The sequence below is a fragment of the Phyllostomus discolor genome, chromosome 13 (assembly GCF_004126475.2).
Source record: "Phyllostomus discolor isolate MPI-MPIP mPhyDis1 chromosome 13, mPhyDis1.pri.v3, whole genome shotgun sequence".
NCBI lineage: Eukaryota > Metazoa > Chordata > Mammalia > Chiroptera > Phyllostomidae > Phyllostomus > Phyllostomus discolor.
Window position 1 is genome coordinate 57,482,614 of NC_040915.2, and position 14,758 is coordinate 57,497,371.

A 14,758-nucleotide genomic window follows, 5' to 3' on the forward strand; every position below is an offset into this window, starting at 1 on the left:
GGAATTGTTGGACAGTATCAAAAGGGCTAATGTTTGTCTCGTCACAGACAGAGAATCAGAGGAGAACACGGTGGAGAAAACGTGTAACAGCTGGGAGTGTTACTGTAGGCAGTGAGTCAGAGCGCTGATTTCAGGGCCTACCGGTGGGGCCCACTCATTCATCCCGTCGGCACCTGCCCCTGCGGGCCTGGGTGGGTGAGCCAGACCAGGCCATTGGCTCTTGACAGTCAGTGATCTAAATGAGGGCTTCTGGGGGAAGCTGGAAGTATGCTCCTTGCGTTAGGACCCCCAGTTCACACACAGATTAAACAAAATGAGAGCTCTGAAAAAGCTCTGAAGTCTGGGTGTCCTCTGGGGCAGTGTCTGAAGGGGTTTAAAACTTTTTTCCCCACACAGGATGACTTTTTGAAAGAACACTTTATAACAGTAAAGAACTGTGCACAGATGCGGGAAATGCTGTTACCAGGATGGCTGTGCTGACTTGGACCAGGAGGGCCACAGCATCAGTCATGATGAGAGCAGCCAGTTACATGAAGCACCCGCCACGTGCCAGGCACCATGCTAAGGAATTGTTGAATGGTCATGACAACCCTGTGAGGAAAGGGCTGCCATTGTTCAGACAGATGAGGAAACAGGCTCCAAGAGGTCCAGGGTCAAATGGGGAGGGGGTGACGAGGCTTGGTTCAGGTCTGCAGCTCTCCAGATCACCAAGCCAAGGCCTGTGATAGGAACCTCCGAGGCCTGGTTCCAGGCCTCTCCACATGTACCCCAGAGAAAACTAATACCACCTTTCATCAGAGACTGGCAGGGGATTGTCAAGGGCACTTTGACAACCTATCATGTACGTCAGCACTCAAAAAAGTTTTAAAGTTTTTGATATGGTGGAATGCTTTCTTTGAAAATTATCTTATGTGTAAATCCAATCCAGAAAACTGCCCCTGTGGTTGCAGGTGGGAGTGGGGCTGGCCTGGGGCCCTGAGGGCTCCCAGAGCACTGTTGAGGTTACTTATCCAATAGGCTGGCTCTTCCTGTGAGAAGCAAGGAGGTGGCATGCTGCTTAAGGCTCTGGCGTTGGGCGTGAAAGAACGAGGTAGGACCGTGGCAGACCCATTCCTGGTGAGTTGGTCTGGGGCAAGGCTGCAGGGTTCCAGTCCTGCCATATCCTTTGAGCACTGGTCCAGCTGACAAACAGCCGCCACGCACCTTACTCACTCTCCCCTCCGGCCCACAGCCACGACCTATCACTCACAGGGTAGGAGACTTATCTTTACCATTTTCCATTTAGTGAGTTTAATCTTTAAAGATATAGATTACAAGATTAAAAGCTACAGCACGCTTCCTTTTTTATTGCTCTGATAAAAGGCATCATCTGGTTGTTTCTGTATCACAAAAGGAATGTTTAAGTTCAGCTCTTAGTGTAGGATCGGTGGCAGATCCGCACCTCTGACCCTGGTGCAGGAGCTGGTGGCACGGCTCACAGTGGAACCATTAAATGGACTTCCTTCTCGTAGATATCAGGGATCAGTCCCATAGAGGAGTTCACCATGTGCACGGTGTTCTTGCCAAAGAGCTGGAACTCATAGTGGATGAGCTGCTCCCAAAAGCCATTGTTGGGCCGGATGATGGGCCGACAAGATTTGGTCCACGTGTGGGCCTCCAGCAAGGACATGGCGTGGTATTTCATGAGGTAGGCGAGGCAGAGGGCAGCTGAGCGGCTCACACCAGCCACACAGTGGAGCAGCGTGCGGCCCTGCTTCATCTCGACACTGTGGATGTGGTCGGCAATGGGGTCAAAGAAGTCACAGAGACGCGACATGGGTGTGTCAGCCACAGGCACCTGTACGTAGTGGATGTCCTCAAATAAGGTATTCACCACCTCCACTGAAACATTGATGATCGAGGTGATCTGGTTGCTGGAGAGCATAAGTTTGTTGTTGGCGGCCACCCCATTGCTGATATACAGGCTGCTGGTGATCTGTGAGAGGCCGCTGACCGAGGGCTGTTGGAACTGAACTGGGAATGTACTCAGAGGTGCTGTCATCGGGCCGGTGGGTCAGCGGCCAGTGAGACATAAAGGCTGCATCTTTCTGCTAGGCTGTGTCCATGGAAAACTGCAAGGAGGGAGAGAATGTTTAGAGGGCAGGAGCCCAGCTGGGCCAGACCAACCCCAGGGGATTTCTGGGAAATGGATGGATGGGCCTACAGAATTCCCCAAGGTGGTCCTCTGACCATCGCACTAGGATGCCCCAGGGAACTTACTAAAAATGCAGATACCCAAGCTCTTCCTCAAATCCACTGAGTAGGCCCTGGGGTGAGGAGCATGAATACACATTTTCACCATGCTTCTCAGGAGTCCTAATGTGCACTGTAGGACAAAGGACCAACCCCTGAGCCTGGCACTAGAGGTTTCCCCACATTTTTAGTTGGGCAGGCCAACTGCTGAGCCTTGACCTAACTCGCCACCTAGGCCCACACAGCCTTCTCCCTTCTCTTCAATATCCTCTCTTCCTTTCCAGCCCCTCTAAGTGGGAACTCACATGGCCCTATCCTCTTCTGACTTTATGCTCAAATCATGAGACTCTGAACCAGTGTCCTGAAACCAGAGTCCAATGTGCTGGGAGTCACTGGGGTAGAAGAGAGAGGAGGGTCTTAGCTTCCCCTCTCCAAAAACCATTTCTCTGAAGAGACAAAACATGCCCATGTGCAACAGTTCTGCACCATCAGCCATGCTCCTACACCGTGCCTCTAAGGACAGCCTGGGGAAGAATGCTGCTGAATGCTTCCTGGAGACCAGTGTAAGGGGCACCAGACCACCCCCAAATGGCAAGTGCAGAGAAGCAGAGGGGCTTCATGCAGGCATGCCATACCAGCATGACGCTGTGTGCAGCAGAACTGTGGCGTGTACTCCAGGGTGGGGCAGAACCTCCCACCTTCTCCTAAGAAATCCCAGGCCCCTTATTCTCCCGGTCTTGAACAAAGCTGTAAAAATAGCATATCTTCACAAGTTTCACTGAAATTGGAGCATTTGGATTCAGAGCACCTCTCAAACCAAATGGCAATCTTCTCGTGCAACAACCAAGTAAGGAGCTGAAGTTCTATTCCCCTGCTGAATGTATTTCAGTGGCCGCCCACTGTCAGAGTGAGATGGAGTGCCCTAGCTTGGCTGTCAAGGCCGTTTACGCCTTGGCTCCTACCCATCTCTTCATCTTCGTATTGGCCTTCCCTATGTCCTGAAGGGCCTCAGCTAGGCTGAGCCACTTGCAGTTCCATACGGATATCTGGTCCTCTCTGGCCTTTGCTGCTCCCAGTCCCTTTCCTTCCAAGGTTGTCTGACCCTAACCTGTTACCTTCAGCAGAGGACTGGTGAACCAGCGGCGTTAGCCAAGGATCACTTCCCGAGGGAAGTCTTCCAGGATCACAACCCTCTCCTGCATTTGATCAAGTCCCTGCTCCAGGCTTTCTAAGCCCCGTGTGTTCTCCTTCTTAACACTTCCTGAAGATGCGGTTTTGCCTTGATCTGGGAGCTCTATTGCAACATCACTATGTCTGTCTTCACTCCCACTGTGTAACCAGTGCCAAGCTCTGTGTCCCCACAAGTAGCTGCTTGATGAATATTTGTTGAATGAAGGAATGTTTCCAACCATGACTCTGCCTTCTGAGAAGACTCCTGGAAAGGATGAGTTCTCTGGCTATATTTCTCCAGAATTTTGGGGAGGGTTTGGGTGGAGGTGAGTGTGGTTCTCAGGCTGCTGGAGAGGAAGGACAAAGGCTGCATAGGCAAATCCTACCTACTAATGCCCCAGAATCAAACGTATCAGGCTCACCCCAGGAACAGCATATGGGGCTGGATTGTCCTTAAAAAAAAAATCCTCCCTCCCCCAACCCAGTTGGAAGCCTAAATGTTCTGGGTCTTTCTCATCCAAAAACCTAGAGAGAAGTGGACTGATGTCCTCCTCCCCTTAGTGCCCAGTGGACAATAGGAATAGGAGAGACTGCTGTTCATCACAGTGGCAAAAAGTTGCAGGACACTGCTCTTGAGCATGAGGTTCGTGATGGCAGGAGAGTCATATTCATTAGATGCTGGGGATACTAAAATGTACACAACAGCCATGGCCCTGTCTCTCAGAGCTCACAGCATAGTGGGAGACACAGATGTTAAACAGGCAATTACAGATGCAACCCAGTTGGAAAATAGGGGTAGAAGATGAAGGATCTTCTACTGATTAAACGAGGTAACCCAAGCAAAGTAGTTAACACAGACCCTGGCACAAAGAGAGCCCTCTAGAAATAATAACTATTCTTGCTTTTGATAAGGAAGTCAACATGCAGGGCGTTAAGGCAGTGAAGACTAAAGGAATTTACTTCTGACCCAGGGCTAGGAAGTTGCAAAGGTCACCTGAAGAAATGACACAAGATCTCCAGAATGTTTGGAGTGAGGGGGAGGGAGGTGGAGAAAGAGCAACTCCACTGCTGCTCGGTTTCACCGTTTTATAGCCTGCAAAGCCTTTGGCTTACCTCCTCTGCTTCCACCTTCAAAGCAACATAATAGGCCCATGTCTGGAGTTAATAACTACATTTCACACATGGGGAAAGCAAGATAGAGAGGGGGAAAGGACCTGTCGCCCTGACCGGTGTGGCTCAGTAGGTGCGGCATCGTCCAGAAAAGAGAAAGGACCCGGGTTTGACTCTGGGTTGCGGGCCAGGTTGCCGGCTGGGGGGTGTGAGAGGCCACTGCTCGCTGTTTCTCTCGCAAGTCGATGTTTCTCTTTCCCCCTCCCTTTCCCTCTCTCTAAAATAATTTCTTTAAAGGACCTGTCTACGGTCACAAAGCACGTCCGAAAGCCGGTCCTCCTGGTCTCATTATGTGTGGGAAGGCTTGGCAAACACCGTGGGGCGTTTGTTAATTCTGGGTTATACACGAGAAACAAAGTCCACTGATTGAAAGGAGCAAGGTGCCATTTCCAGGTGAGAGCCAGATAGGTTTCTCGGGAAGTCGGCATTGTAATGGGCTTCCTCCTCTGCTGGGTTTCAAGACCTAGATGGTCTTACCTCACTCCCGCCGGCGCGAGGGCACGTTCGTTCAGGAAGCAACCGCTCCCAAAGACTCGGACGCGGTCTCAGGGAGAGTGAAGACAGGTCACGACCCGGGAGCCACAGTCCCTGGCGGCCAGGTGCTCTGGTTTCCCTAGTGAGGACTTCGCCGTGCTTAGTCTTCGGGGAAATCTCGGCCTCGTCTCCCCACCCTGGAGCTGCCCCGCCCGGACACCCCCAGTTACCCGCCCCAAGATCACTAGGCGGGGCCAGAGCGCCCCACACGAGCAGTAGAATCTGCTCAGTAGGCACAGCCCATTCCGTTGGCCTAGCCCGTCGCCATGGCAATTGGAGGGCCGCACCACCGCAGCCGCCGAGGGACAATCTTAGTGTCCTCAGCCGTTCGGGCGCCGGAAGCGTGGGATCCTCTGGGTCCCGCCCCATTCTCTTGTCTCCGGGGCAACCGGCCGCAGCTCGGTCACTGTGTCTCCGCACCCGCTCACCGCGCGTCATTGCCAGTCCACCCAGAATGGCTTCCAATCTGGCTCCTAATCCCGAGTCGTTCGCTGACGTGGAGAACGAGACTGCCCAGCAGCAAAGGCCCTCGGTCTCGTGGAACTTAAGCTTGCCCACGGTCAATACAGCCGCCACCCAAGCGACCCCCACTTCTGCCGCCTATTCGGCCTCATCCTTTCTCCGGCGCCGTAGGTTCGGCAACGGCCCCGAAGTCAATTTAGGGAGCCAGCCGCACATCATCTTCCTGCGCCCGCGGACCGCGCAGCCGCTAGTGCTCTTCAGGTGCGGCCCGGGTGCCGGGAGCGGTCTCAGACACCTCGGGGGAGCCCGAACTCCCGTGCACCCCGGGCCCCTCAGCTGGCCCCTGGGGTCCCGACTGTCTCTCCCACAGTCCGGCTCTTTCCTAGACCCCGGGAGAGGCGGGATGCCTCACAGCCCCGGGCCCCAGATCCTTCCCGGTTCAGCTCTTCCCACCGCCAGGAGGCCGAGTCCGCTCGGCCCTGACTCCGGGGAGAAACCGGAAATCCCACCTCCAACCCCCCCCCCCCCCCCCCGCAAACTTAATCTCGCAAACTTCACGACGCGTGGTCCAGGGGTCCCAAGCGCCCTTGGGACAGAACCTTGAACTTACTTAGAGCCCGGAAAGGCGCAGGTCCTCTCCGGCCTGACACCCCTCTCCTCAGCCTCTGTGTTCTCCAGTGGCCCTGGGAAAACTCCAGCGCCCTCAGCTCGGCCTCAGTCTGGCCTTAGTCCCCGGAGAGAAAGCCCTCAGTTCCCTCAGCCTGGCCTTGGTCCTCCCGCCAGCATGCTCCAGGCTCCCACAGAGGCCCTGCTTTGGAAGACAATTTGGTTCAAAATAACCATTTATTACTTAAAAGGGATTATTTCCAGTCACTGCCTTTTTTTCCTTCCTTCCCAGGAAGTACTGATAAATTTGGTGCACCCCTGAATAGGTAAACAGTATTTTATGTCTTTAAATATTTTAAATCTTTTTTTTTTTAAACAGGATTCGGGGGACTTTTATATGTGACATCTCGATCTCTAAACCAGCCTTTTTCATCACCTCATGCCTTTGGTGTCTGAAAATTGTAAATGGGAGATCTGGGTCGTTTATTTCCACTAGTTTGTGAGTGTAAAAACTGTGGATCCAAATTGGCTGAAAATGAATTAGGAAAAAATGTTTAATCCTTCAAAATGTTTTCTTTTAAAAATTGTGGGTTTTTGTTTTATGAAAATAGTATACAATTATTATTAAAAATTCATACAAGACAAATCAATATGAATGACCAGAGATAATCACTGTTAATATTTTGTGTATTATTCTGGATCCATTCATATATGTTTTCACTACTACATGCTTACACATTTTGTGGGGGGAGGAATGTCACCAAAAAGTTCACTATTTTGTAGCCTGCTTTTCTCACCACTTCATACACTATGAATATCTGTTTCATTCATAACTAGAGTATTTTATTGAATGACCTAACCACAGTGCATTCAATTGCTTCCCTGCTGTACATTTAGTTTCCACATTTTAGAAAGAAAATATGAGCAATTCTTTTGAAACGAGCAACAACATTTAAAGGTACATAATTGTAAAACCACTTTGTGTTGTAATCAAATGATCGAAAAGTGAAAAGTTGGTGCCTGATTTTATCCACTTTTGACCAGTTCCTCATTTTGACTAAATCCTTATCTCTAGTTTTACCTGGCTCCATTTCACTGCACCCCACCTCATCCCATGCCACCTCATTTTCCACCTCTCACCGGCCAGTCTCCTCAAACATTTGTCCTTCCCATACTTCTCTCACTTTGATGTTTCCCAAACCCTTTGCCCTTAGAATTCCCCTGTTAACCAACCTAACCTCTGTCCAAACTCTTTATTTTCTTTTTTCCTGTAGCCCCCTTAGACCTGGGCTCTGGAGCAGGTACCCCCACCTTAGTTCCCCTCAAATTCAGCCCTTTGAACCCAACCTACAACTTTTGCTCCTCCTCTTTGAGACCCCTGTTTCCCATTTCATCCCACAGTTTTGCCTTAAGATGGCTGCTCCAGCGGCCAGTTCTGAGTCCTTGTCGACACTTCCTTTGTGGACTGCTCTTTCTACTTCCTTTTCAGGATGGCTTTTCCTCTCAGCATCCAAGAAACTACTCCTTTCACACACATTTCCCACAAGAAGAAACCTAGGCCTCCCTTGCTCCTCTGACAATTATGGCAGAGCTGTGCCTTTCCCCAGAAACCTGTGGAGGCCTCAGCCGCTACCCCAGGGCCCATCATATCAGGCCCCAGCGGTCTCAACCTGTACCACCTTCCTCTGCCCCTTTCAGCTTATTGAATTCCAGTGAAGCAGCTGTGACAAAATTTTTACCCAAGAGCCACTTATCTCGGGTGATTATTCGTGACAACCTCAATGCACAACGACTCTATGAGATGGAGGTAAAGTCCTCACAAGCTTTTGTGTTTTGGAGGGCCTTAGTGGCTTGACCCACATTTATTTCACTCTCACTGATACATTGGGGGAGATTGCAGATCTCAGAGGTGGTAGGGAGCCACCATGGTGCTCTAATGCAAGTCCCATTTTCTAGAGGACACTGAGACTCTGGATTACTGATTTGCCCAAAGTATCACAGCTGTTCCTGTGCTGAGGGAGCCTGGGAAAAGGATTTCATGTTTCAGCTCTAGTGACATTTTTTCCCTACTCAAAGCACATTGTTGCCCTGGCTGGTGTGGCTCAGTTGGTTGGAGGGTTGTCTGGTGGACCAAAAGGTCGTGGGTTTTATTGCTGGTCAGTGCACACGACAGGGTGGTGGGTTTGATCCCCCATCAGGGAGAGTGTGAGAGGGCGACCAATCAATGTTTCTCTCTCTCCCCCTTCCTCTCTCTAAAAGCAATGGGGAAAAAAAATGTCCTTTCTATTCAGGGAATCTGTGAATGGATTCCTACTATCTCCCATAAAAAGGAGTCTTGGGTCCTAGAGCTTGCAATGGCATCAACACAGTTTGGTCAGTTTTTTCCTTTAGGGATTGTTCCCCATTTCTCATATGAGAATTGAGGATCTTCTAGTTTTTGCTTATGGACAACTAGGGTTTGACCTGGTTGAGCTGCTGCCCCGTTCTTCTGTTGAGCTTCCCTCTGTGTTCCAGGGCCAAGTCTGGATGGGCCCACGGGATTCCGACATTGAAAAGGGAGGAGGCCTAAGAGATGGTGCCAGATCCCCTTAAGGGCCACAGAGGCCAAAAGAAGAGTGGAGGCCTGGTTGTTTCTCCCTCTGCTGAACTTCCAGTGACCTGCTGTAGTAGAAATTGGGTGATGGACTTGAAGATGGGCAGGCCAGCTTTGTGTGACCTTGGGAAATCACATGTCTTTCAGTACTGTCTTTTCTCTTTTGTAAAATAGGATCTATCAGGATTCTCTCAGTTGCAGGTAACACGAACTGAAGTTGAACTAGTTCGAGCAAAACAGAGAACCTCGAGTTCACATTATCGAGGATGGGTAGAGTAGGGTCACAATGTTTGAGATGAAAGAAGCCAGGGGCTGCAATACCAATGGATACGTCTTCCACTCTCCCTCTTCGTCTCCTTTTCTGCTTCTTTCTACATGTTGGCATCATCATCAGGCTAGCTGTCTGTGGCCTCCCCTGGGACTGTGGCCACAGGGAAACTCTGGCCTGTAGCCCAGAAGGGAAATGGAGTGCTTTCACTGTTGCTTGAGTTAGACAAATCCTGGAAAAGGATTCCAGTTGGCCCAGATGACCCATCCCAGCACCAGTGACTGTGGCCATGTAGTATAGGCCACTCAGACTGGCCCAGGAGAGGTTGGGTCCAACTCTTATAACCAGTGGGTGTGGGGGATGTTGTACCTTTGGCAAGCGGGGTGAGTATCTCTGAGATACTGTAACTGGAAACTCTCCCAAGTTTTATGTGTACCAGAGGGCTGTGCCATCCAGAAGTTCTTTTAAAGCTGAATTGAGCCCTTGTGTATCTTATTCAACATTCAGTAGGTATTATTGCCCCATTGAATAGTTCAGGAAACTGAGGCTCAGAGAGATGGAGTAAATTCACTAAGGTTACAGGGTGCATCATCGCAGAGTTGCAAACCTGGGTCTGACTGACCGTGGTGCAGGATGAGCTCTCTTAAGGAACAGGACTGTCTTGTGTGCGGACCCAGCGGGTTGCTGAGGGCCCAGTTTGTAGAAACTCAGCAGAGTTGAAGCTTGAGTGGCAGCATGGATGTGTTTCTGTCTTCCCCCAAAGAGCTCACTTTAGGGGGAGAGGCACCTGTGACTAACCACTCTTTTCTCAAGATCTTAAGGAGGGCAGTCAAGACCTAGTGTCTTGGGAACCCTCTGAGCACACTCTGAGAACAATGATGCTGATATCTCTTGTCATCCCCATGGCCATGGCTTTCAACTGGGGATGGTTTTGCCCCTCAGGGGACATTGGCAATGTCTGGAGATGTTTTTGGGAGCACAAGTGAGAGTGGGGTGACACTACTGACATTTAGTAGGTAGAGGCCAGGGACGCACAGAGCAGCTCCCCACCACAAAGAATTACCTGGCCCTAAGTGTCAATAGTGTCAAGGCTGAGAGACCCTGATCCATAGTAAAAGTCAAGCTCAAGGTGAAATCACTGGCTTAGGCCCAAAAGCCTGCTGTCACAGGGGTGAACTATTAGAAAATAGTGATACAAAGCAGCCACTTCTCAATGGCTGTATCAGCATCAACTCAGGTACAGGATAAAAATATAGATTCCTGGGCCGCATCCAAACCTGACTAACCTAGAATTTCTGGGATCTATATTTTTATCAACTAACTGAAAGGGATCTGCACCACGTCCTTTAGTATCTATAGTTTCTGCCACCCACCCTCCCTCTTTATCCTTTGCTCCCAAGATCCACTCAGGCACCAACTCTCCGTGTCAAATAATTATGACAACATCGACCTTATGGAGCTCTCCTTTGCTTACATTGAGCATATTCTGAGACAATGTCAATGTTTAGACTCCCCAGGAGAGTTTGTTAAAGTGTGGACTCTCGGGATTACCTCCCGCCTGGGAGGTACTGCTCAACACTTCCCAATCCTTCAAAACCCAGCCCTCCCCGACAATTTATATGCCAAGTCCCCATAAGGCTTTTCTTGCTATCTCCCTTCTTTGAACCCGATGCTTTTGAAAGGGCTGCATCACTCTTTACCTTGCTTAGGAATATTTGGGCATGTGTCTCATCTTCCTGACTATGTTGTAATTTCCGTGAAGACATGCAGCTGATTTTTTCTTCATATCCTCTCCACAGCTAGCTCGTCGGAATAAATAAATGAACAAGTAAATAAGATAGCAGATGGGACATAGCAAAAATGATATGATAGAATAACTAGAGTTCAATGTGATGCAGGGGATGTCTCACACAATATTGGGGAAGCACTACATGAGCAGTGGGGAATGACGATAGAAAGTAAAGAATGGGAAAGGGAAGGAATAAGATGTACCTGTGTGCTATACCCTCCCCCAGCTCTCTCTGACCAGTCTTCAAAGAGAGGTGGTAAGGTCAAAATCAGGGTCCTAGGCTGCATACTGTCAGAAGGGACCCTAGGAGTTAGCTAGCTCAATGTCCACATTTTACAAATAGGGAAACTGAGGTTCCCTGTGAGTCAAATTATTGATGGACTATTGGGTCCAGCTGGCACCCCCCCCACCCCCCCGCAATCCGTGTCAGCAACCCAGATGTCTCTCTTGTGGAGTAGTTTCTTTATCCTAACTGCATCTTTTTGTTGTTGTTGTTGTAAGATTAAAGCTACAGAAAAGACCAAGAAAAAGATGAGCCACTTGCATGACCACCTGAAAAAAAAGTTCATGATGGACCAGATCAGAAAGCTGGGGCGCTGGAAACGGGAATCCATGAATATCAGGCATTACCTGGATAGCTCCCGAGTAGCAAAGCCACTTTATTCTAACAAGAAAGCCAACCGCTCTAGTCAAGGCAATTGGTATCCACGGGGACCATGACAACACTCTACTGACAGGAGGAGAAGATGTGGGAGCTAGCCAGCTAACACCATCGTAGAACAATAAACGGAGACCAGCAGGCAGTGGAGCACAAAAACCTCTACAATTCTGATGTCTCTTGCCCTGCCCCATTCCCTCCATTCCGGTAAAGGAGATCCTGACAGTCCCCTAGCTGCCTAAGTGGAGGGGGCTGCACTGAACCAGCTTTCATGGTTAAAGCAAAGATTGACCTTCAGTGCCCACATGTCTGAGGTGAAATGCCAGGCCAGGGCACTGGGCATTGTGCACTGGGCACAGGGCACAGGGCAATGTGCACTGGGACATTGGGAAGGGCTCTGTAATGCCTAGCCTTCATTTCAGCGGTAAGGAGGTCAGGGTGGGGCATCAGATAGACCTAGGTCAAGTGCTGTTTCTCCATCAGCAGTGTGACTTGTAAACTCCCTGAACCTCTGTGTCCTTATCTGAAAGAATGGGTGAGTAATGAGGGACTACCTCCAAGAACGGGTCACACTGGATTACCTCCAGGTGCCTGGCCCAGGGCCCATCATTTCCAATGGCTCTCATCGTGATGGCTTCACCCGGCTTCCAGTCTTTGCAGTCCCCACTCCCTGGCCTGCCTGCTGTCTCAACTACACCCCAATAGTTCCCCATGTTGTGCCTTTACTCGCACAGGTCCCTTCTCTAGAATGCCTCTTTATTGTCCCCAGGGCTCTCGGGAAATTCATCCTTTAAGGCTTACCTCAATGCTAGTTCCCCTGTAAAGCTTCTCTGATCTTCTGCCTCTTGTCTGCCCCTTACCCCACCCTGTCTAAACCACAGAGGTTTCCCCTCCCCCCTGAACTTGGATTACCTGTGGTGGTTTCACTCTGCCTTGTGTGGCAGCTGTGTGGATAATTGTCCCAAACTCCTGATTAGATTGTACAGTCTGAGAGCAGGGATCTAAGATCCTCCAAGATCCAGTTCAGGCCTCTTCTGTGACATTTCCCCTGACCTGGTCCCAATAGAGAAGGCCGCTCCTTCCTGTGCCCAGCAGACACTTCTGTCTGCACCAGGCATATGGTTGGCCATTTCTTGTTTGCTCCCTGTTTCCCTCACCACATTGTGAATGTCTTAATGGCATCTCTGTAACCTCAGTGCCTAGTAAACAGGGTAGTCGGTGTTTTTTTGAATAAATTACTATCTGACTCTTTTTTTCTGTTACAGCTTCAGCACAGTGCACAGAGTAAGAGCCTGGTATATATTCTTCAAGCTAACCACGTGCCCTCATTTTACAGATGAGGAAACAGAGGCCCAGAGAGGTGACCTGACTTGCCCAAGGTCACAACAAGTTAGTGGCAGAGAACTAGAAACAGGTTTTCTGACTGCTGTGGGGTGGTCATTCGTCGAGGCCACCGACCGGCAGTGACCGCAAAACACTGCGGATGGCTCGTCAACATGTGAGAAAAACATACACAGAGACAACCAGGTCCTGTGGGGAAGCAGGAACAGAATGTCCACTCTCTCTAGTGGGGAGCGCCCCGTTCCCCCTCCGGAGAGGCTTTTTATTGGTTTCATTTGCATAAGAATTCAGGTAAAGCTCATTACTCATTGCTAGAAAGTAAGGATTAAACAATAGATAACAAGGAAGTCTGAGGGCCTATTTCAAGTCAGGGTCAAAGAGCTGTAAAACTTTGAGGAACAAACTTACTTGTTCCTTGGACCCTTATCATTCAACTGAGAGCATTCTAAACAAAGCAGATTTCACAGGATTTTACATATTCTTTCTTAGGCCTGATCACCCGGGGAACCTGCCCTTTCCAGCACAGGGCTGCACCACCCTCTGTCACTGTGAGCAAGGTGGAGCAAGGAAAGTAAGGCAGCCAAGAAATTAGAAGATTTTCTCACAGACGATGAGGACTCAGGTTTTGTCAAAGCCAAGGGGCAAGGGTCCATCACCCCCTTTTGCTGTAGCCCCCAAAGTCCTTCCTTAGGGGCTTCCCACATGATCATGCCTGTCTTAAGTTGTTCCCCCCTTGGGGAATCTTACCCCTCATTGGCTAACCAACCAAGCATTGGGGTCCAGTTATAGATGAGGTAAAAGGAGCATAAGCAGTGCTCCTGCCAGGGAGATAAGCTTTTGTCTCCTTGGTGGCTTAAGGTTCCAAGGTCACCCACTCAGCCTTAGCCTTGGCAGGGGTTACAGCTTCTGATACCAGGCAGGGCGGTTCCCAACAGTCATTCTGCATCGCCACAGCTGCTAGGTAAGGACCTCAGTCCTCTTGGCTTTCAGAAGTCTTCCTTTACCTGTCCTTAACCTCATTACGCCCTTTCAGCATTGCCGCCTGGCCGTTCGGCAGGCTTTCCTCTGAGCTTGGTCTCGGTGATCCCCAGCGATGGGACCAGAAGGGGACGGAGAGCCAGATGTTCATGATTTCCCCCTTCAGGATCTTCCTCGGAGAACTGGAGCATGCTACTTTTCAGCAGGAGCCAAAACAGTCTTCTAGGTTCTTGTCTGTTTTCTTGGCTGAGCACAGCTGATCAGAATACTTGATTTTAAATACTTAAATTTTGTTTTACAAGCAAATTGACCATATCTGCCCCCCCCCAAACTCCTATTAAATTAACCACTGCTAGCATTTTGGTATATTTCTTCTATTTGATGTATTTGTTTCATTTAAACAACAGTCTTTTTCCTTCACACTGTACCTAGAAAGGGAAAAGGCTTTGGGGATCCTAAAGTCTTTAGGGGGCTTGCAGAGCAGGCCTGGCCCTGTTTTCTCCAAACTATCCCAGGAACTCTCTGTCTCCTAGATCTCCTAGGCCTCTCTGTGCCTTATGCTCATCTAGGCCTTAGTTAAGGGTCTTTGTGCCTCATGCTGTGGTCCAAAGGACTGGGGGCCCCTGGGAGTGGAGTGGGTGGGGAGTTGGTATGTCAACCTAATGAACCACTGTATTAGCCACTAACTCATTTCTGCTTGTGTGGACTTCGTCTTCCCACTTCTGCATTAAAAACCAGAGGATGTTGTACTTAAGTAAGGAACAACAAGTGATGAAATTCTGGAAAGGCCACTTCATTACTGGGAGTGAAAAAGGTTAAAGATAAGGAAAATCAATGAGGGAAGAAGGACGGGTGTTTGATGGGAAGACAATGTTCAGGAAATAGAATCTTGGCTTGAGGGGTTTAGAGATTCTTCAGTGGAAACATACCCACACCTGGGTCTCCTAGTTTAAATGA

General features: G+C 49.7%; 2 protein-coding genes across 5 annotated transcripts; one reads left to right on the top strand and one right to left on the bottom strand.

Moving 5' to 3' along the window:
- Positions 1 to 252: 252 nt before the first annotated feature.
- Positions 253 to 6,230, bottom strand: DUSP18 (dual specificity phosphatase 18). Of its 4 annotated transcripts, XM_036014813.1 has the most exons (3): positions 6,219 to 6,230; positions 5,050 to 5,195; positions 253 to 2,111 (listed from the first exon to the last, which is right to left on the bottom strand). In XM_036014813.1, the coding sequence occupies exon 3, from the start codon at positions 2,039 to 2,041 to the stop codon at positions 1,475 to 1,477; it is 567 nt and encodes a 188-aa protein (XP_035870706.1). In that variant the 5' UTR covers positions 2,042 to 2,111; positions 5,050 to 5,195; positions 6,219 to 6,230; the 3' UTR covers positions 253 to 1,474. The 4 variants fall into 4 exon arrangements, with proteins under 4 accessions (XP_035870706.1, XP_028384060.1, XP_035870707.1 ...); XM_028528259.2 differs by lacking the exon at positions 6,219 to 6,230 and having other exon boundaries at positions 5,050 to 5,270; XM_036014814.1 differs by lacking the exons at positions 5,050 to 5,195; positions 6,219 to 6,230 and adding an exon at positions 3,348 to 4,593.
- On the top strand, positions 5,432 to 11,633 carry C13H5orf52 (chromosome 13 C5orf52 homolog). The gene is made up of 3 exons (XM_028527769.2): positions 5,432 to 5,829; positions 7,873 to 7,981; positions 11,326 to 11,633. Exons 1-3 carry the CDS (start codon positions 5,561 to 5,563, stop codon positions 11,542 to 11,544), a joined length of 597 nt encoding a protein of 198 aa, XP_028383570.1. The 5' UTR covers positions 5,432 to 5,560; the 3' UTR covers positions 11,545 to 11,633.
- Positions 11,634 to 14,758: the final 3,125 nt, after the last annotated feature.